This window comes from Opisthorchis viverrini (assembly GCF_000715545.1).
Source record: "Opisthorchis viverrini unplaced genomic scaffold opera_v5_81, whole genome shotgun sequence".
NCBI lineage: Eukaryota > Metazoa > Platyhelminthes > Trematoda > Opisthorchiida > Opisthorchiidae > Opisthorchis > Opisthorchis viverrini.
Genome location: NW_008751736.1, coordinates 93,390 through 115,381, shown reverse-complemented (window position 1 = coordinate 115,381; position 21,992 = coordinate 93,390). Strand labels below are relative to the sequence as shown.

Genomic DNA, 21,992 nt, shown 5'->3' with positions numbered 1-21,992 from the left:
GACGTCTGATCGTTGGTGCGGGCTGCCTTCGGTCGGAGTGTTAGCCCTAGTAAATCTTTCAAAAGAATTTCGCTGAAGTCTTTTACTCTGTCAGTCAATGCTCCCCAATGACTGAGCTGTTGCTTACCACCATCCAATGGATACCCAGCTTTGTAAATTACGGCACCTTTCAGGCACTTATAAGTCCTTTCTAGAAGGTAAGAGACCAGCAGTTGGAGATACGGAACTCTCTTGGGTCATTTGTTATTTCTAGTTAGTGATGTGGTCCTTGGGTTGCACTCGTTACAATTTGTTGCTGATGTGAAAGTTGGAAGAAACATCGAAACTTGCACATTCCATGCACCTAGATTGGGTATTATAGTGAGAAAAAACCTGGGGTCATTTTTTCAACGTGTACATTCTATTTCTTAACGCGACAGAATTCCATTCAGTCACAGTACTTCGAAGACAGAGGATGACCCCGCAAAATCTTGCTAAGCCGAAATTTAGAGGTCAGAGTCTCATAACAGTGCATAAGGTAAGGAGAAGTGAAGGGGACCCAAGGAGTTCATACAAACTCGTTATGGGTTTCATAGCATTTAATCGCAGACTGAGGTTTACCCCTTGTGGTGGCCGGACTCCAGTGCTGCATTGACCGGAAATCAGTTCCTGAAGGTTTAGCCATACCAGGAAGGCCAAGGCAGCCAGATGAAGGACAGAGATCCATGTACTGCGAGAAATCGTATTACGAGGTGGCACAGAGATAAAGCTGCACTGTCCTTTGCGGTAGGCGTGTGTGGGCAGTAACTAGTTTCCTTCAGATGACCAGCATGTTTATATTTAAGGAAGGGGCGATGCCTTCTTCCAACGACAAAGAACATTGGGAAGGTTGTACTTAGAAGCCGCCTAACGGTTGACCGTGATTCACTTCGCGTTGTACAATACGATCGGAATGCTTTTAAATTCAAAGGTACCTGCTGTGTGCAGCCGCATTAGGGGTGAGACATTTCTTTCATACCCCCTGTTTCCTCGGGTAAGACCGCTGCAGTCAAGTAATTCATTGGCTCCAGGAGTGGTTCCCCAAGAAAACCTTAACAACTGTCGCTCCGCGCTCCGGATATTTCAGTCAGAGGCTAGGAGAAAGGTCCGGTCTTCTACTGTCTTATGGATCACACTTTTGAGTCAAGGGTACAATGTGGGTGCCTCAACTGGATCTTCTTCTTCGACATGGGCAAGGGGGGTTATCATTTGCCCTTGCAGCTCTTCGCTCATTCTCTCCCCTCCATCCACTATTTCAGTCAGAGGCTAGGAGAAAGGTCCGGTCTTCTACTGTCTTATGGATCACACTTTTGAGTCAAGGGTACAATGTGGGTGCCTCAACTGGATCTTCTTCTTCGACATGGGCAAGGGGGGTTATCATTTGCCCTTGCAGCTCTTCGTTCATTCTCTCCCCTCCACACATACCCAAGCTCATATGATTCAATTAGTTGTCAGTTACCCAACTGTTACTTCTCATCTAAGCTTCCATCTAAAATAGACCCTTAGTAAATCCAGGAGTTCTGTTCTACATTGGTGCTTTCAACACTCCTGGGGAGAAATTAGGCAGCAAGTAGCTGTTGTACAGACCTTGTTCTCCTTTTTGATCTGTGCATGTTCTTTCTCCGAATGTCTGTCATGCACCTCGAGAAAACCCAGGTTTCTCGCATTTCACTCTTCGGACCTCCCGTGATCGTAATGCTCGTAGTATCTACAGTGTGGGGATGTGCTTGGCTCCAGGACTGAGTGAGTTTTTTGGGCTGGATTACAGTTATTAGTCGCTATTGCTTTGTAGGTTGGCTGATTCAATCTAGGTCAGCGCATTTCTACGTGCTGGTTGGTGTTTATGTCTGGTGTCAGCACAACAGTTGACGATATCTCTGAGGTTTGGGAAGACATCACGGTTGATTCCTTCAGCAAATGGTTCAGATATCGTGATTCTGATGGATTGTATTAATGGCCAGTTCAGCCAGTTAAATTCTGATGAAGCCTATCTTGGCAGCCGACTCAGATTTGACCTTTACCGCACACATAATGGGAAGCGAAGTCTTATGCTATATGCTGAAAATAGTTTTTTATAGCCAGCACGAAGTCTCATAACAAGCGCTTTAAATTGGAGACCACAGACTTCAAGTTAGCCATGGACGCATTTGGACCATGTGGTAACCCGCTAATTGTGGAGACCTTCGATTCAAAGTTTCGGTCATTGTGGAGTACACCACTGGACTCTGATCATGGCTTGATGTAGGCGCGCGTACTTATTCAACTCTCCTCTACAACAGGCCACTTGATATAAAACCATTCAGTTCACCACCTACAAAGCGCCCCTGGAACTGGAGCTGAATGAGAAGCTCCCGGAACTCGTCGGGCACAGTGATTAGAGAAAGTGAAAGAAGCCATGTTCACAGCCTTGATACTGTCCCATCGAGGATGCTCGTGAACCCCAAGGAACACGATCAGTAATTCCGATTACGGCCGGGAGAATTATGCCATTCACAAACGCCGAATAAATAAGGGCCTAATAATTGAAAGAAGTCTGGTGGATCGAAAAAACCCGGGACTGGAGAAGGCTTTGGTAATAAGAAACTATCGCACCCTGTTCCAGTCATTTTGATCGACTGGTCCGAGGATAGTGGATGTTAGTTTAACGATCTTCGAAAAAGATGGGACCTCAACTCTTTCACAGAAATATCAGTTTGAATGATGAGCTGAACACTTTGGAGAACGTTTCAGCGAACCTTATCAACCCAACCCCTCTGGAAGAACCAAATGAGGCCGAGTGGAACGTCGGTACCAATCCGCCATCGCCAGCTGAAGTCTTACGTGTAGTTTTGTTGCTTCGGCGCAACAAAGCACTTGGGCCAGATGGCTTGCATCTTTAACTCTTCGAAGAAGTCGCGAATCCCTCGTAGCTATCCAAACAGTGTCAATCCAAAGTATATGGAGTGGCGAATGAATACCGACAGAATGAAGTGCCTCAACGGTGATTCCTACTTTCAAAACAGTGAAAAAACATCAGACGAAAACCACCGGGGTATCACTCTAGTGGCCATAGCTTCCGAAGGCTCTCTGGTGTTACCCTGTGAAGGTGGGTCCACTATCTGGAGATCCAGATCCGCAAAATCTGGCTCTGGGTTTCACCCTAGCTTTGCAATCAGCAGTGAACTGTTCTACTTTTCCCGATAACCATTTGTGATGATCCTCCTCGATCTCAGATCTACTTTGTACCACACTGATCGTCAGAAACTATTGTTTGGCGGTGAAGGGTGTCCCTACTAAGTTCTTGTCACTTAAAAAAGACGAGATGGCCGAAGTGGTTAGAGCGCCAATTTACTGACCGAAAGGTCCGTGGTTCGAACCCGACCTCTGCCTCTCGACTTCCCCTGTCTAAGCCTGGGCAACCTAGCAGTATCCTAGCCCTCGTGTCTCCTTCGTGTGGCATGACAGCTAGACACCGAAAGGGTGTGACAGCTGAATGATTTTTTGAGGTTTTACTTATAAAGGATCTGTATGCTTCCTACCTTGGAGATGGACTTGTCTGTGGCGAATTTTCTCCCAAGTTCGCCACATCCAGCGGCGTGATGCGAGGGTTTCTTATTTCGCCATCCCCCTTTAACTTCTTAGTCGATATATCACTTGAGTTTTCTCTATATGCCTTTTGCACCCCAGGGATAAAAACACTCCCTTACTCCTCCTACCGTAGTCTTGTACAGACAACCTTTTGGACCCTGTGGTGTGCCTTGTTCATGCCACAAGTGAATTAAGCTGACGAACGTAATTCGGGCCTCTAGGCTTCATGCACTTACTCCATCAAGCATACTATCGTCATGGCTAGCTGATGATTTCCCCACACATTGTAGTACTTCTTTGGATATGTTCAGAGACTGCATGTTCTGAAGCATGGTTTCGCAGTTTTCAGGCGCACAATGCATGCTAAAAGATGGTATGATGGCAGTGAGTTCATTCAAGAGTTTGTTTTCGGCTTTCGGCTTCAAAGTTGAGGATGATGTCCTCTGAGTACTGCAGATCGACATAGCCTCCAACATCATCCATTTAAACATCGGGACTTTAAAGACATTTCACTGTTAGCCATGTTGTTTCTTCGACAACAAAGTTCAATGAAAATGGAGGGAGTGGATATGCTTATCGCACATCATTTTTGTAGGGAAGCTCTCAAAGAGGTCACTATACACACGCACCTACAATTATGTGTCATCAGGATAAGAAAGATATAAGCAGGAGTGGTGACCTATTGACAACACCCAACGCATTCGTGAGGCCCAGAAACAACGCGATTGTGGGTCGTGCGTACATATAACGTTGCTCTAACCCCCGTCAGAGTGTGAAGCTTTGGTAAGTGCAACCTGTGTGCTGTCGGAATCTCGCTTCGTGTTCACTGGTCAAGGTTCCGAATACCGACGTAAGACGAAGAACCGACGATGCCGGAAGCGTTGTTATATCGGCAGTCAGAATGACGTCCCTCATGGTTACTGCATTCAGTGCGAGTACTGCTACTGAAGGCGAACAATTCTATAGACTGACCCAAGGTGTCTTAAACGCTTTCTTCCCCTTCAGGGGTAAAGGAGGTAGGTTAGACAGGGACTGATTGAGGAATATACCGCCGTATCTGGACAGAATATATGGCTGGTCTTTGGGACCAGAGGCCCTCTGACTCTTGAGTAGAGGTAATTGGCACACAAGCTGAGTGGGACTTCACATTTGCAGTCCACATTTCTGTCAAAGGCTGAGAGCCCGGATTGGAAGTGTCAGGTGGCCAACTGATTTGTTCAACTTATTCTGCCCAATGGTCCAAACTTTTTTCTTCGTTTTATATCAGCAAGCCATTGTGAACCTTGATGAGCTCACTTACAAGAAGCTTCCGAGGACGCACATTTCCAGCATTTGCGATTTCTTTCCTTTCTTCAGACTTTCGAACCCACCAAGCTTTCCATTCTGCTTGAGCACTTAGTTTTACGTGACGTCACACGATGCGTCGATTTAGGTTGTGTTTGGTTTCGGAAGAAATCTGTCGCTGGGCCTCCATCTTAACGGAAATCTATTGCTCAGAAGGGACCGACTGGGTTGTGCTGCAGAAGGAAGCTTCAGCACCACGTAAAGCTTTGGATATCTCCTTCCGGTGATAGTCACTATCCGACATCATCAATTGTTGGTGACGCATGCATATAGGCGCTCTACAATCTTGGTATTTCTTGACTTGAAGAGTGCATTCTAATTCGTCGATCGGTTGGCTCTTCTAATACGCCTGCGTAAAAGGGTATGACCCGAAATTTCATGAACGCCATGCGCTGTTTACATTCAGGTACTTGTGGGCGTGTGAGAGTGTGTGCGAAGCTTTCCAACAAGTAATGGTGTCCGACAAGGGTTCTCACTTTCCATTATTCGGTTTCCTCACTCAAGAGGTAATAAGGCGAACACCGGAAGGTCTGCAAATCTCCGATGTTCAGATCTCTCTGAGCGAGAACTTTGTCAGTCTGGAATGCTCAGGCAACATTGTTGTCATTTTTGAAAAAAAGCGAGAAGCGCAAGCGTTACTCGAAAAGCTGACCAAGGAATCCACTCCTTCGGTATATGTTTCACTTTCACAAAGTTCAAAGTCGTACTGCAAGATGCAGTATTTTTGCATTCTTCTGGTAACCCAAGGAGTGATGATTAAAGTTGTGGAACCCGAGAATCTTTTCAATCTATTAGGATAGATTTGCACTTTTAACCGTATCGACTAGAGCCTGTGACTCAACCCCTATCAGTGTGACAGTACAAGCCGATAGTGTGGACAATCAAACTGAAATTTCGGTTTAATGTAAGGGGAATTACCGAAATATAAGCTAGACTGGTTGCATTTGTGCTCACATAAGGGTGGTTGTGGCCTCGTTTTAGGGGTACATCGGACTTCGTGTTCCACCGTTTGATGAATAGGTGTGTTCGTTTGTGATGATGACTGCTTGACGCCTAGTCGTTTGGCTGTGCTCAGCAGAACGTTTGACTGGATGTTGGCCAATCGCGCACCAGTTACTAGGTGCGCCAGGCGATGTTCCAACCACAAGTGTGCTGATTTCACTAATTTAACTAGCCAAATCAGTCGGTTGTTCACAAGTGTCGGCGAGAATTGGCAGCTAGCATCAGTAAGGCTGGCTAATCGCGATTCATTGAAAAAATTGAATCAATAGAACCAGCCAGCTCTGAGCGACCTTCTGCACTTCTGAATCCCAGAAGTATTAATTTGGTTTTATTGTCTTACTTCATCAAATCATGATGAGTTTCAAAGTTTCATCGCCTCACCTTTTCCTTGATGCGTCCACAGCATTGGGAGTTCAGTGATGGTTCTCCGCCGCCGGACAACGTATTGTCCGACTGGTTCAACCTTTTACGGGCCAGATTCTACACAGAGCCGAAAACCGCATCTTCCAACTCAACAGGCGCTGCTGGACCCGTTGCAGTTCATTGTATAGCTGGATACGGACGGTGAGTTTTTTATTCTTCTGGGGTCTGAGTGTTCGGCTACCGAAGTTCTCCGTGATGTCTGCCTCTCCCCAAAATGGGTATAGTCTACGAGGATTTAACTATTACTGAACAGTTCGGAGAGGCAAGGTGTGGTCAGTCTTCAAGACACAATCCACTGCACTGGGACTAAGGAACGTACTTTGCTTGGTCCCAGTGTATATTACCTTGTGTGTTTGAACTGCGAAGCGATATCTAAACATCTCCCAAAGCAAGGTCAAGCTGTAGGCTTTTTATCCTCTTGAGTGCATCCAAATGGGGGCGAGATGGCCCAAGTGGTTAGAGGGCGGATGTGCTGACCGGAAGGGCCGTGGTTCGAACCCGACCTCTGTCTCTCGACTTCCCCTGTCTAGGCTTGGGCAACCTGACAGTATCCCAGCCTCCGTGCTTCCTTCGGGTAGCATGGCAGCTAGGCACCGGAAGGGTGTTACAGCTGAGAGGTTTCTCTTTCTGAGTGCATCCAAACACCTGCTATTGGTATAACCTTCCCACAGCATTTATTGAATTCACTTTTTTGTTCATACCCACAAAGGAAAAACAAAAAGCATTCTAAGTTGCCAGAAATGTAAACTAGGGGCATTTGAGAAAATGATGACGAATGTATGTTTCGTGTGTCAAGATTCGTTTCCTAGTTCACCTGAAAAAAATGTCAGTCGACAATTCAGAGGGGATCCTTCATTTGTACGGCTTCGAAGATGGATCCGCCTTCGGTTCGATGCTTAGAGCGATATGCGAATGGTAAATTTTACCAACGATCGAATTTTTTTTAGCACCACTGAAGTGAGACATTCAGGTTGAATCCGTTAAAAGGCTACATATGAGATTTTAAAAACCGCACGCAGTAATAATATGCGTTTATTGTGGGTAGATGGTTCTGTTCCGTAGCGTGAAAAGTCGAACAGCGTGCATAAATCTGTCTGATAAATATGTTACGCACGTCCACGAGATTCATTTCGGAAACCTTGCCTGGTCAATTTCAGTTCCAGCTTGACAGGTGTGCAAATTCACGTGCTATGCTGCTTCTTGTTGGCGAATACGTCTCAGATTATCGCACATCAGATGCACACACGTCCAAGCGACAGGTGTTTCAACCTTGCTTTCACACAAATTACGGCGGCTAGATGAAATGATTTTCACAATTTCTGTAGGATGATTGTCGATTTGTTCACCAAGGCCACTAATTTGGCTGTCATATGAGCTGCCGACATTCCCCCCTAATTGCATTTGTAAAGGACCACGGGATCGTTGATGCCCCAGAGCAGTTCGGCAACGGGTGCGCAGATCGTTAATCTCGCCAGCGCTAACGTGGTCGGAAAACTTGTATGTGTGCGGCAACAAGTAATGGGACACTTCCACTTGCTGGGCATGCAGAATGCTAAGGAGTGCTTGAGGGACTCTGAAAACTCAGGTCCCATCGGTGCGAACCAGATAAACAATTACTGAAGCAATCAATTGGAAAATGTTTCGGACCGATTGGGAAGTCATCGTTTGTAGAGGGGTTTGGTAAACAATCCACCGATTGTTTACCATCGCACAAAGCCTCACCTTTTGAGTTCGTTCCGTGAATTTATCCCACGAGGCTAGATTGCCACAATCCACTATAAGCCTGCGCACTTGGTTTGGTATCTTGTGTTGATCACTCATTTACAAACTCATTTGTTGTTGACGCAGACTCAGCTGCACAGGATTTGCCTCTCTTCCCTGAATATCGTTCCAACTGAAACAGCAGACGGTCTTTGTGAACCAGGATCTCGTGTGGATTTCAGTTGAGTTCTTAGTCAGCACCAGTTCACTTTGCAGCTGAGTCGTTTACTTCGCGAAAAAAAACTGTTTGGTTTGAACGGGTGATTCAACTAAATCCCTAATGAATCTCTCGTTTATGATATTCTTCAACTGAATGTGCTGCACAAAGGCCGCCTCGTGTTTCATTTGGTACGGTACTGGAGATGCCGCAGTGTATTTTGTTGAACGAAACTACTCATGCTGCCGAAGAGTTTTCAGCAACTTTGCGACAGCGATATTCACGCTATCTTTTCATGGGCTGATTTATCTGGAGTCACGAACCTAACACCTACCCGGTAAGCATAGGTTCATCTTGTGCCCGGAGAACCACCTGTTTCACTGCTCCTGATTTTAAGTGCATTACTGACCACTGTGTAAGGTAAACCCGGTTCTCTTCAGGCGCTGGAGTGTTAAACATCACCAGTGGTAACTTAGCTATTGTGTGTGCAAAACGCATTTGCATACGCCTGTGTCAGTACCAGAATATGCGGATCGAACGCTCGTGGCACTGAGCGAAATTCTCAGGTTGTAACTCTATTGCAGTGCACCCTTGACAGCTCTCCGGTCTTGACTCATGCCTTTGATAACCGATTGTATCGCTAGCTATGAAAGTATCAAATCTTGTGTTAAACTTTGATCGGCTATCTCGGGTACTGCGCATGCTAGTTTTATGAGAAACTCAGTTACGCACCGCATGAACCAAGAGCTCTTGTCGGAACGTCCGTTTATCCACTAGGTCATCGCTTCGTAATGCGTTTACAAAAGTACGTCCGCCACATCAGGAGACATTGTGACCGTTTGTACCTCTGCAAGTTCTTCAAATTAAAACAGCGGTAAGGTACTACTGCATGCGGTTGCTTCTGACCGCAAAAGATTTTAGCCATAAACGGAAGAGTTCGGGTTCGAAATATCATTTTTTATACAGAGAGTTCGATTCTTTCAAAACACTTCGTAACAGTTTTGGTTGAAAGTAGCCTATACGCAACGTTTCATGTCAAATTATTTTACGAGTTCTCCGTTTCTTTTCAAATGGTTGTTAGAGAGTACCTTCAAATCCGTAGTTTCGTGCGTTCATCCAGCAGCTTGGGCGAGATGGCCCAAGTGGTTAGAGCGCGAATTTTGCTGACCAGAAGGTCCGCGGTTCGAACCCGACCTCTGCCACTCAACTTCCCCTGTCTAGGCGTGGCAGTATCCCAGCCCTCGTGCTTCCTCCGGGTGGCATGGCAGATAGGCATCGAAAGGATGTTACAGCTGAATGATACCCTGAACGATATCCATCAGCTTGATTGCTTGCTCAGAAAATGCAACTGGTCGGTTTCTATGGTCTTGAATACGGCAGTGAAGCATCGATGTTGAACACTGATGTCATGCTGTCGATGATGATGATGACTATGACCTTGAAATGCACACTGGCATATGCGCCCCTCGTCTCATGTCGTCTCAGTGTTATTCTCAACCACTTCACTGCTAAGAGAATACCTATCCACACTCTAAGGGCAGGGTTGTTGTAACTGATGGAGATCGCGCAACAAGGGGTACCAACAACGCTCCATCCATGCGCGCTGAAAGCCCTTATCTACCTGACCAAGACATTAGAAATACAGAAAATACACAGGAGACCTGAGACTAATTCGAGTCAGTTGTTTACAGCGTCCGATTCGCAAATTCAAAGTTGCCTTTCCGATGTCACGATCTAGATGAACAGTAATTCTGAGACAGAATTGGTTGCGCATGTCCGATACAAGCCAGACTTTTCTAGTATTAGGGTAACTTGGATGCGCACAAAAGTCACGTGATTTTGCGCTGCGGTTTTTCGTTTTATCACCAGGGTTCACATCTAACTGTGTAACTGTGGTTTGGCCGTAACCACTGTCTCTGTTTGTGCTATACATGTGGCATAACAGGACACAGCTATCAAGGTCTGTTTATGCCAGACCATCACCCGAGTGTCCATGTTTCGAGGCTGTGTATCCAGTTACCGATGCTGATGTCTATCCGTACATGGACGCTCTTATAACCGGATGAAATGGAATCAATAACTCGACAAATTTGGTTCGAGCAATTCGAGTTTTTGGCCAATTCCAGCAGAGATTGTTAGTCACTACTCGTAAGCTTGATTCAAACACTTTGAAGTGAAAAGTAATGGAGTCTTTTTGGAGTCGGTCAAATCGAATAAAATCGGAAAATCGTTCAGGTGTAACACCCTCCCGTTACCCAGTTCCCATGCCACCGAAAGGAAACACGAGGGCTGCGGTATTGGCAGGTTGCTCGACCCCAGATAGGGGGGAGTTTGACCAAGTGATTGGAGCGCGAATTTAGTGACCGGAAGGTCCGTGGTTCGAACCTGATCACTGTCTAGGCTTGGGCGACCTGACAGTATCCCAGCCCTCATGCCGCCTTCGTGTCGCACAGCAGCTAGGCACCGAAAGGGCGCTAAAGCTGAACGATTTTTTCATGGGTTCGAACCACGAACCTTTCGATCAGTAAGTTCGCTCCTTAATCATTGAGCCTATCTCGACCTCCTCGGTTATGTCGTTTTGAACATACCAGAAAGTAGATATGGTCTACAGTCAAAAAAGATCGTATAAACTACCCACTATTAAACGACTGTGCCTTTGTCATCTTACTATCATGATCGTTCGCTGCCTTATCTTATGAAATCTGGGATAATAAAGCGTACGTTTTTTACTAACGGGTTTGCTGCCGTTTGTTCAGATTCCGTTGGTGTTGTGACTTGCTGAACGGTAGTGCAACTCTATATCGGTCCCTTGGCTTCCTGCTCCGCCCACTACAGTATATCAAAAGGCACGGTAGCTCTAGACAGCCCTTTACGGGGACAAAGTAAAATTATTACAACTGTATTTATAGGGTAGTCACAGGGTGTTCCACAAAATCGTTCCAGAGTCTTCGTGAGGGGGGCGAGAAGCTCCGAGTCAAGGATGCTCGACTCGGATTGACTGGCATGCTGACCAATCAGGGCATGCCTTCGTTTGGTCCGTGTCCTGCACGTGACACATCCGTCCAAATGATGTGGTGTTCGGTCAGTAGGGACGGCTGGCATCCGGACAGTTGGCCACCCTGGTGATTTCCATTTCTGAGTCGATATTGGGTTTTAGTCGGGCCACCACACTGGGATAACTGAAAAGTAGCGATGTGACAAACTTCATTCATAACTTCCACCGTTTGAATGCGACGGTGTTTAGTCGATAGTCTTTCGTCAAATAGGAGTTCAATGGCAGTAGAAATTGGATGTCTGGCGACGATCATTCTCACAGTGTGTTTTCTTCAAAAGGCATCACGTTGGTTGGATTCACTGTTGCTGCAGAGAGCACAAAAACATATCAGAAGGAAACTTTGTGTACTGGTCAACTGACCGAGCTTGGACTTCGAAGTGCAGCAGAGCAGCACCAACTAGGGATCTGTGCTTGGATGACTGATGTGAACCAGTCGGCAGTTGCGCGACCACACAAGCACACCAAGCGGTCACGCGCGAGACAACAAACGAGGCCGCTCTCTCTCTCTCTCTCTCTCTCTCCAAACTCACGAATCTCTCTTAATAAGCCGGTGAACACAAACTGGGTACATCGAACACACCGCACGCGTCGCTCTAATCTGAATATTCATATTTCTCATTCGGTTAACAGTTTGAAACATATTTAAGCGGTTCAAACCGCAGATACACGTCCGCTCCGTTTTTTCTTTCAAAACACTGTCTGAATTCCACAAGACTTCATTTATGTGGTCAGTCAGTTGTCTCGTGCCGGAAGCTAACCTCTGTGTCGGCATTCAACAAAATTTTTGCATAAATTCCTTATAGAGTTCACTGTTGTTTGGCTTATTTTGGCGTCTGCTGTTGTTTAGTTGCCGTAGCCGGTCCTTTTTGAATCAACAAAGTTGTTTGGACCGTTGTTATGGCAACCACTCGGGTCAGCAGTGGTGGTGATAACTGATCTGCACCATCCGGGTTACTTTGCAGACGGTGGCATCGCAGCAACAAAATTCGGCGTTTTCAGCGACGGTCATGTCCACGAAGACAGACTCTATTCTGCTGGGGTGCAAGTTATCAACATCCGTAGACAAATGTCTTTAACTGAAGGGTGCAACAGTCAGCGCTTATCTTCAAGGTTGCAGATATTCATGCCCCCCCCCCCGATGATGATACGGTGTCATATATCCACATTATAGAAAGGCCATCCATCACTAGTTCATGTTGCGTGGAATTATGGAGTGTATGGGTGAGCGACAATAGGTCTGGTTCAAATAGGTGCTAAGCACACTGCCAGTGGACTCACCACCTGGATATTAGAGTTTCCAACCTCCCATCTAGAAGACTGCCGGTTCAAATCTCCCCAGAAATATATTTTAGATACGCATTGCTAATGGTCACCAAAAAAGAATGAAACGGCTGTGTATTTATCCTCGCCTTTCGTTCCCGGCCGATTATTTGGTTGATCTGTCACAGACACCAATGAGTAGCTCCCATCAATTTCACGCATAACTGCTGTGATATATAAAATTTCCGAGCGAACTCCAGTGCCTCTGTTTGAATTGCTAGGGTCCTGTTCAGAGACGTTCTGAAGCACGACCGTGCATTTTGTAGGTGTGAGATTGCTCAAATGCTTAGAGCGTGGATTTACTGATCGGAAGGTCCGTGGTTCGTACCCGACTCTGCATCTCGACTCCCCCTGTCTAGGCTTGGGTAACCTGACAGTATCTCAGCCCTCGAGCTTCCTTCGAATGGCATGGCAGCTAGGCACCGAAAGGGTGCTGTGGCTGAACGAATGCGAAATTTACTTCACATGCAAAACGCATTTTGAAGGTGGTGAGTTCGTTCAACAATGTCTTTACCTGACCTTCGTTCTCAAAGCGTGCTACAGATCAACAAGGCTCTTACCGGAAACGATTTGACCACCATGGTTTTGAAGACGTTGCAGCTTTCACTTCCGACGAGATTGAACAAAAGGAGAACATCAATCCTTGTAGTGAAGCTCTTACAGAGCTCATCATATTAACCCGGAGGACCGTGTAATGTTCATACTTTTCTGGGGCATCTCCCGTTGGGCCTGTGTAGTTAAAATCACCGTTCGAAACACAGAATTGAACTTACTTTTGCAGTCAAGGAACACGAAGATTGCGGGTCGTGTGCACATGTAGCGGCGCTGCTCTAACAACTGACGGTCGATGCATCCGGCGCCAGGTCAAAATCCCGCTTCCTGCTTTCGATTCAAGGTTTCGCAGGCGCCGTAAGAAGACGAAGAATTTGTGATCCCAAAAGTGCTGTTAGAACAGGAGTGACGCCTCTGTGTGTACTACGTTCACCGTTAGTTCCACCCTTGAAGATGGGTGCTATCGTGGAGCGGACTCTCTCTCAGGTTGATTTGAATGGGCTAGACGGGCAGTGGCAGGGAAATTGACCACCGTCGTTGAACAGAGCAGTTGGCATGTCAGGATAGTTCATATTCACAGTTAACGTTTCTGTATCACATCGACAACCCGAATTGGAAGCAGCAGATGACCGAGTTCCCGTCCGAATTGTGTTTGCCCAACTATCCAAACTTTCTTGTTTGTTGTATCTCGGAGAGCCATCGTGATCCATGATGAGTTCAGTGACAACAGGCTCCCGGGAACCTGTCTATGGAATCAAGCAAAACGATCTGTAGACAGTTCCAGCATTTCTTCCCTTTTTTCGGACTTTCGGATCCATCAATTTGTCCAGTCTGCCTAGGCATTTAGTTGACGTCGGACGATGCGTCTAGTTGGATTGTTGTTGCGACTCGGAAGAACTCTGTTGCTGAGCGTCCAGTAAATCCACTGTCCAATTACGGGTCCAGCGCTTGGATGAGGTTGGCTTGGTTGTATCACGGCACGGCTGTATCCGGCACTGAGTAGCGCTTTGGATATCTTATTGGTTGTTGATCTGTTCGCCGAGCCTGGCAATTGGCTGGCAAAAGTTTCGTCACCATACGAGGAGACATCATCAGTGCGCAATTGTGTGGGTGTTTCTTCCTTGCCTGCGTACGTTTGTACAGCATTCGAAGGCTATGTTATCTTCTGACGTGATTGGCTACTTGAGGTGCAACGAATTTAGTGGATCTATTGGTCCATTTGCGATCTTTGTTGCGTTGTGATTGTGTTCCTTTGTGTTGATTGGTTATCCCAACAACCAATAAACTCACCCGAGCTACCAATATTTCAACACATTACCAGCTTTGGATATCTTTTTCCAGTGACCGTAAACATCCGACATCGGACCAGACGGTAGGAGTCGGAAGAACCGATTTTGATAGATCTGCTTGACTTCTGAGTCCATGAGCTTCTCAGTGGCCAACCGAGATGTGAGCGTTTTGTGTAGACTCGGAAAGCGTAATGAAAAGCAGACGCGGACAAGTGCGTGGTCGGAGTCCACGCTTTAACATCAAGTGGCTTGGCAGTCAGTGATCGACCGATGGGAATGCGGTCATTTTTGGATTCGGGGCATCCTGTTGTCAAGCGATTTCCGCTGTTCTTGAACTTTGCATTGCAAAGGAACAGTCTCTGATCAGATCAGTCTGTGAATAAATCTGTACTGATCGCTCTCCGTTGCCCGTTTGTCTCCTGTCCGAACTAGGGTGATCATCCATGTGGGCCTCAGTAGTGACAAGCCTATTAACCTGTGTATCACCAGGAACCACCACTGTATCTGGGCCTTTAGCCCGTTGTAAAAAAGTATCTAGACCGTCTTAGGAACTGTTCTTAGCGGATTCAGAGCCACAGTCCGTTTGGGCGTATGCAAACAATGGGAGGGATGAACGTCACCACGGGATTTTTTTTACAGACAAGCGGACTATTTAGAGGCGACTTTGGACGGGTATCCCATCAAGTAGAGACGCCTTAGCTCAAGGGCTGAATACAGTGACCACTCCGTTATATCCAGATGTAGTGACCTCCACATCACTGGAGGTGAGCAGCTGCAAGTGGGTAGTGAGCGAGGGACAGTCAGTTTGGTTACTGTATTTGTGTCGTGTAGCAATGCAGAGGGAACGCAGCCTACGAGCAAGAGTGGCTTGTTGTTTTGATTGCTCCACTGTGTCTGCGGTAGCTGAGTAGACCGGCTTTTAGTGTCTGAAAACTGTGCTTCAATTGCTTAGGGTTGTCACTGAAGAGAGACGCGTAGTAGCTCCAGCTGGGCTGAACGTGTTGCAAAGCGAACAAGGCTGTGATTCCTGGTGCTTAGATGTGCAGAGGGATAGTTCAACTTGGTGTAGGGTAGAAGAGGGAATACTTGATAGTGTGCGAAGTGATTTGTTATCAGAGACATGTTTTTGCTTACCTGCCGTGTTGTATGTAGCAGTTTAGGTGATCCGGCTAATGACGGCATGACAGTATTTTTAGTTAAGAGGTTCGTGAGCGTATGCGGCCACTAGACAGAAGGACAACCAGGGCCTCCAACCAAAGCCTTTGACCCAAAAGCATGTCACTGGATGCATGCCGGTATACTACCACAGTGGTACAAGTTTTTCTAAAGAATATGTCATCATGCCTGCAGGACCAGAAGACCAAGTTCGTCTGTCCATTGAACAACCTGGTATGAGAAATCCCGCGGGCGTCGAATCGATATCTCCCAGTATAGCCCAGTGGATCACAGAGGTAGACAAAACGCCACACCACACACCGGTACACTCTCTTGGTAGCGCGAAGGATGTAGCACCCTGTACCACGTGGACATGGTGAAGACCAACTTGAGGGTATTGCAGATTTGCTGTTTTTTTGTGTTCACGGATCTTACTAAATCTAAAGCTTCTCTTATCATATTTTTCCCATCTTAGTGCACCGGTGCTGGTGGCTGTAGCACTCATGGAGTTGGGGATGCCCTGTGCAGACGCCATCGAGCTCATTCGTAGGTAAGTCGTTACGCATTCTACCAGCTTGCGGGTTGAAGGAACCGTTTTATCTTCTATAATTACCGGCGGTTTCTCTGTTGCTCTTACATCGCCCAGGCCTCCATTAATCTGACTCGGAGGACGGTATTGAGAAAGCATAAGTATCTTTGTGTAAAAACACTGCCATCTTTATCACTCTTCGTCTTCGTGTAGATCATTACCGATTTGTAGACTCTGGCGCGTGGATTCTTCGATTCTTGTTGTTTTGGGGGAATCTTGTGGACGTTGAAACTTGGAACTGATTCACAAGATTGATTACCATTCATCGTGTGCCTTCCACAGGGCTGGCTTGTCACTCAAAGTCCTTGAACCACAATGGCTGCATGTTTCTTGTCCTGGGTAAATAGAGATAATCTGTCATCTGCGGCATCCTTTTGGTACATAGACAACCCCAGGTGAGGACAAAGGCTGAGACAATACCAAGTTTCCCAACCCCAGACAGCAGCAGTGCAGGAGCCGGGTTTGGGTTCGAACCCTCTGCCATTCGTTGGTGTTGTACTGCTGCAGCCTTTGTGACAATTTGAAGAAATTCCTTTCATATCAGAAGAGTCACTGCAGAGTGGTTGGACCAGGAGCACTGCATCCTCTTGCAGGTTAGGTAAACCTGCGTTTGGTCGTTGGCTTGTCCGCTGAGCTGGGCAGTTTGATTGCCAACGTTCCATTACCAATCGAGGTGACATCATCAGTGCGTTATTGGGGAGCGTAGCGGTGGGTTAGTGGTTACGCGTGTGTTAATATACGTGCTGCCAACAGGAGTTGACCTTTGATCGCGATTAGTTGTTTGGTCGGGCGGTTCCATTGGTTGCTCCGTTGCCCTGTGTCCCCGATGCCCACGTGACCTTTGAGCTTGGTATCCCAAATCGGCCTTTATGTATAGGCATCATCAAGACTGTTAATTTTCCCGACCTCCACTCCTGTCCAACTTGGAACATTCGAAGTTTCAGCATGTATCTTCAAGGTAGATGTCACGGAATTTACGATCAGCTTGAATTTGGTTTGCGCAGTATTCCTTGGCCATTATATTGTTTCTAAGAGAGTCCGAACCACTAACAGTCCCACTTTCTTGAACCAGTTGATAGCCAATCTTGGGCTGAAGTTAACACACGCGATGCGTCCTGCTTTAAGCACTGACAGTTCAAGTCATCAATATTTTTTCCAATGGTGATTTTGACTCATGAATTCTGTCCCCGAAGTGAACGGCCCCCTGTAATTTCAAAGCTACCCAAAATCTGTCTTTTGCAGCGAGGCAGAGGTTGCTGAGACCCCAATCTAGTCATATACTAGGCACGTCGAACACGAATAGGTCTCCGTTTGCACTACTGCACTACTCTGTCAATTCTTCGAATCCCATCAGAACCACGAGAAAATCAAGTAAACCCCTTGGTTGATTAGAGTGCACAGTCAAGTCAGCGACGGGTCACATCTTATTGGATTGTACATGGAATAAACTGCTCGTGAGGAAACGTGCGACTTGTACTTCTGGCATGACAGGAGCAAGCATTAGATAATTCGCAGCGGCTGAATTTTCCAATTTCTTGGTCTAGAATGCCATTCTTGCGGGAGATTTTTACCAAAGGAAGCATGATTCCCTGACCGTTTGCCTTGGCAGAACAAGTTTCGCAGATGATACTCAAACGTGTCGAAATCTTTTGTTACCTAGTTATCCTGAACACTGAACGCAATAATTGGATCTTGTGGCACAGGCATTTCAACCCTTTGGATAGGTCCCAGTCGTGTGTTTCTGAGACGGGGAACTCTAGAGTGAATATTCAGTGAATTAGGGTTAATAAAGCAAGTGTTCAGCTGAGATTTCATCGTGTAAGTGAAACCAGTCTCTGCCGAAAAGCTGAGGAGCATTGCACAGCTGTTTCATCACCAGTGCGCATCCCACGGAACTCCAGGGAAATCGGAACCCGCGACCTCTCGTTTAGTTGTGTGGACATTCAACATGTAGAGGAGACAAATTCCAAATTCTCCCCACACTACCAGCGATCTAATAAGTAGCTCTGAAGGGGGGATAATTTACACGGTGGGCGAGACTTCTATCCGAGAAGTCGTCACTCTGTGAGTCGGTCAACGGGTGACCATATAATGGAGATTCCGTAATGGAAGGGTGAGTGGCGCTCGTCGCCGAATGGCCAAGTGTTCAAACAGCTAATGGGAAGTCGCGGGTTGGAAGCTCCCTGGAGTTTCGTGATACGCGTGTTAGTGGTGATTCCCAATAAGGATGGAACATCTGCACAGTGCTTTTTGGTTTTTTAGCATAGATTGGTTAAAGTTACAATCGGAAATACTAACATCTCAGGCTACCAACATCAAAACGAAGCGTGTTTGCTTTTGCGCCTCGAATAAGATTTATTAACGTTCCTTAGCCTCTTAAATATCCGTATGCATAAGGTCAAACTTCACCACAGCCTCTGGAAGCTCAGAATGGATTGAAAGGTGGGTGTCTTTTTCTCTCTCAGAAATCACTGGCACCTCCAAGCTTTCAAATTAAATTGTACATTACATATGGTTGCATTTCCATCTGGGGTTGCATTTGGGCCTCTCAGATGAGAATAGTTGGGACAAGCGCACCTATTCATTCGACCTCGAGATGTCCCAGTGGTCAAATCGTGAAATTACTGACCGGAAGAGCCGTGGTTTGAACTCAAACCTGGCATGTCGACTGCTCCTGTCTATGCTTGGGTAACTTGTCTGCATCTCAGCCCTCGTACTTTCATGTATTTGATTGTGTCAACAATAAAAAACGAATAAATCACGTGGCGATTGTTACCGGGGTTGCGGATGCAATAACAGTTCTCAAGGCTTTGAAATAGGCGGCTATTTCTGATTGATAAAGACTAAGAGACCACCAACGACGCAGCCCGACTAGCTGTTCCGTGAGGGCCCTCCGTAAACGTGCTAAGCGCCTACTTCTAAGACCGCTCAAACTTATTCTCTCTCATTCAAAACTGGTCCGCAGACGAGCAGTTCTGAGGGTAAGAGCCGTGATTTATAAACCAAGTAGTCAACTGTGGTCTCTGTGGTTTGGCTTTTCAGGGTCCGATCAGGTTTTTGCTAAAAAATCTCAGTCAAATAGAATTCTGTGAGTAGGTGATTATCAAGTTCCTGCGGAGATCTTTGAGTATTCTGAACATTCACCAACAGTCAAATGATCGTCTGACTTACTCAGCAACTGCTTCACCTTCGTTCTTCACCGGCACTTAAACGATGTGACACATTTCCTTTTGAGACGTGTGTGTTATGGTGGTATGTGGAACTATATCCTGGCTGGGAAAAAGAGTCAAAAAAAAATCAACACCAAGTCAAGTCAGCATGTCATGTCCTCGCGAAAGAATGGTCTTGGCCAACGTCCTTAGCATCCACCAGGAAGGAAGGAAGTTTGGCCCAGTGCCACACCCAAACAGCTCAGTTCCATCTAGGCGTGACTTCCCGTGACCTCAGATTAAACCGTTTCATGACCTCGTGGTATTGACTTTCGTTTTGGGTAACTGGTAGGAAGGTTATGCCAAATTCTTTGATTAATAACCGGGGCAACCGACTTTGGAAGATGGAAGATCAAAACTCGCTGCTGTAGTATGAAGAATACGACAAAGACGGCTTTGCTTGCTGTTCACCTTCACAGGGATCCGAAGAGACAAAGGAACTTTGAAAGAAGCTCTGCCCTTGGGATATTTGACACCTGGAACATCAATATTGACTGTGAGAAACAGTGGGTGGGATAACATAGACTGAACGGGTGTACTGATAAGAGGCGATCAGCGGGTGCATACACACCGCAGTTTTACAGCACGTGGTAAAGCGCGTGCCGTTACACCTCAAAATCTGCTTGAAATGTGCTATATTCAGACAAAAGATGCACCGGTCACATGAGGGGGCGAAAGAACTGTGGACACGTGCCAGGACGCGTGCTGAATGGTCACGTGGCTAATGACGAAGTGGGTATCGGCCGGAAATCCCGTCCTGACTTCGTGTTCGATTCCGGGCCATACCAAGCTTCCTACCGCAAGGGACACTCTGTTATGGTAGAGACAGAGCGGGGTGGGGGTGAACAGACATACACAGAACTGGTAGTGACGACCACGAAATGCGTCGTCCGCATAAACCACCCATGAAAATTCGTATTAGATACAATAAGGGAACAAGAATAGCATTATCAAAAAGCGCAGAAAGATCCGACTACTCTTCAGTTTATGTAGGGAAGTAACTGACGCTTTTGTCTTTATGGCATCATCACCATCATCATCATCGTTGACAGCATGACATCAGTGTTCAACATCGATGTTTCGCTGCCGTACAACCATGATTTATTTGAAAGCTTTACTGTGAAGAGAAGAATAGAGATGGACGGGTTAGGGACTTAGTGCTAGCTTACTATAATGATTCCGAGGTGCCTGCACCTTCAGATACTCATTCAGGCAATCTGGATGGAAATTGACAACAAGAATGCCACTGACATCGGTTGGCAACCATATCTTGCAACGTCCGTATGGCGCGAGGAAGCACCTTCTGAGCGCCGAAGGATTGTCAACCCTGAGAATGCCAAGCTGATGTCTGAGCAGTGGCTCACGAGTGGCTCTGTTCGAGGCCTATTCAAGCGGATTGAGACGCACTGCAACACAACAGAGTCAAAGAGAAAAGAACAGCGAAGAACGTACAAGATATTCCAAAATAATGGCTACCCAAGGAACATCATACGAAGATTCTTACGAAATCAACGCCATGCTGCCTTGCCAACACAACCAGAACAGAGGAGGATAACTTACGCTTCCGTCTCGGAAATGGTTGCAAGACGTTTACAGCAACACGGAATAACAGTCTGTAAACACGCTGAGAAGAACCCTTTCGAAACCAAATGCAAGGGTAGATGCAATAAAGAACACGAACCACAAACTTCGCTGTAATGAGTGCGACAAACACCGTGGTGTTAGCTGTTTCGTACACGGCCACGGCACTACGCAGTATGGGACCTTAGTACAAGTTACTAGTTCGGGGTGCCAAATACAGCCTTCAATGGTGGATGAGACGATCCAACTCATAGTCTGGTAAAAAAAACCATCCACAACTTTTTTCCATGCATATAACATGGTTTTCTATTTGCGCATAGGATTCGCACGATTAGACTGCCAAGCGTCACAAAAAGTGTTATTTTACGCGCGAATTTACTGATCAGAAGGTCCGTGATTCGATACCGATTTCTGCCTCTCGACTTCTCCTGGCAACCTGACAACATCCCAGCCTTCGTGCTTCCTTCGAGTGGCATGGCAGCTAGGCACTGAAAGGGTGTTAAGCTGAACGATTATTGATTATTTCAGATGCAGCAAGCGTCTCCACAGCCACAGACCATCAGTGACTTGGAGGTGAACTTGGTTCAGAAAAGAGAGCACCGACTGCACTGACTGTGCGCGTGTACCTGAAATACCGCAGCCCGAGTTTGAAGGAGGTCTATGTGAGAGCCTCGGCTTAGGTTACCGGTTTGTCCACTTGGTTTCACTGCCATCTCAAACGTACTTTGTACACGTATTCTAGCGCATTGGTTTGAATTCAGTTTTATTCCATCCTATTTTGTCTGTGTTGTGTTGTGTGAGTATCTACAAATGCCCCTCCCTGAGCGTTCTAAAGTGACCACCGTTGTAAACACGAAGATGCTTGCTGGCCGTCACTAGCCAGCCGTATGTGCGTGCCGCTGGCAAAACGTCTTACGAGTGGTGCGTACGTTGTTAGTCTCCTCATGATTGGACAGTTGTGGGCCATATC

General features: G+C 46.5%; 1 protein-coding gene across 1 annotated transcript; it reads left to right on the top strand.

The window, feature by feature from the left end:
• Positions 1-2,982: 2,982 nt before the first annotated feature.
• Positions 2,983-19,960, top strand: T265_04686 (hypothetical protein; the record flags this gene model as incomplete). Its single annotated transcript, XM_009169490.1, has 6 exons — positions 2,983-3,103; positions 4,591-4,601; positions 6,335-6,495; positions 11,182-11,394; positions 16,119-16,193; positions 19,861-19,960. 6 exons carry the CDS (start codon positions 2,983-2,985, stop codon positions 19,958-19,960), a joined length of 681 nt encoding a protein of 226 aa, XP_009167754.1.
• Between the last annotated feature and the right edge of the window lie 2,032 nt (positions 19,961-21,992).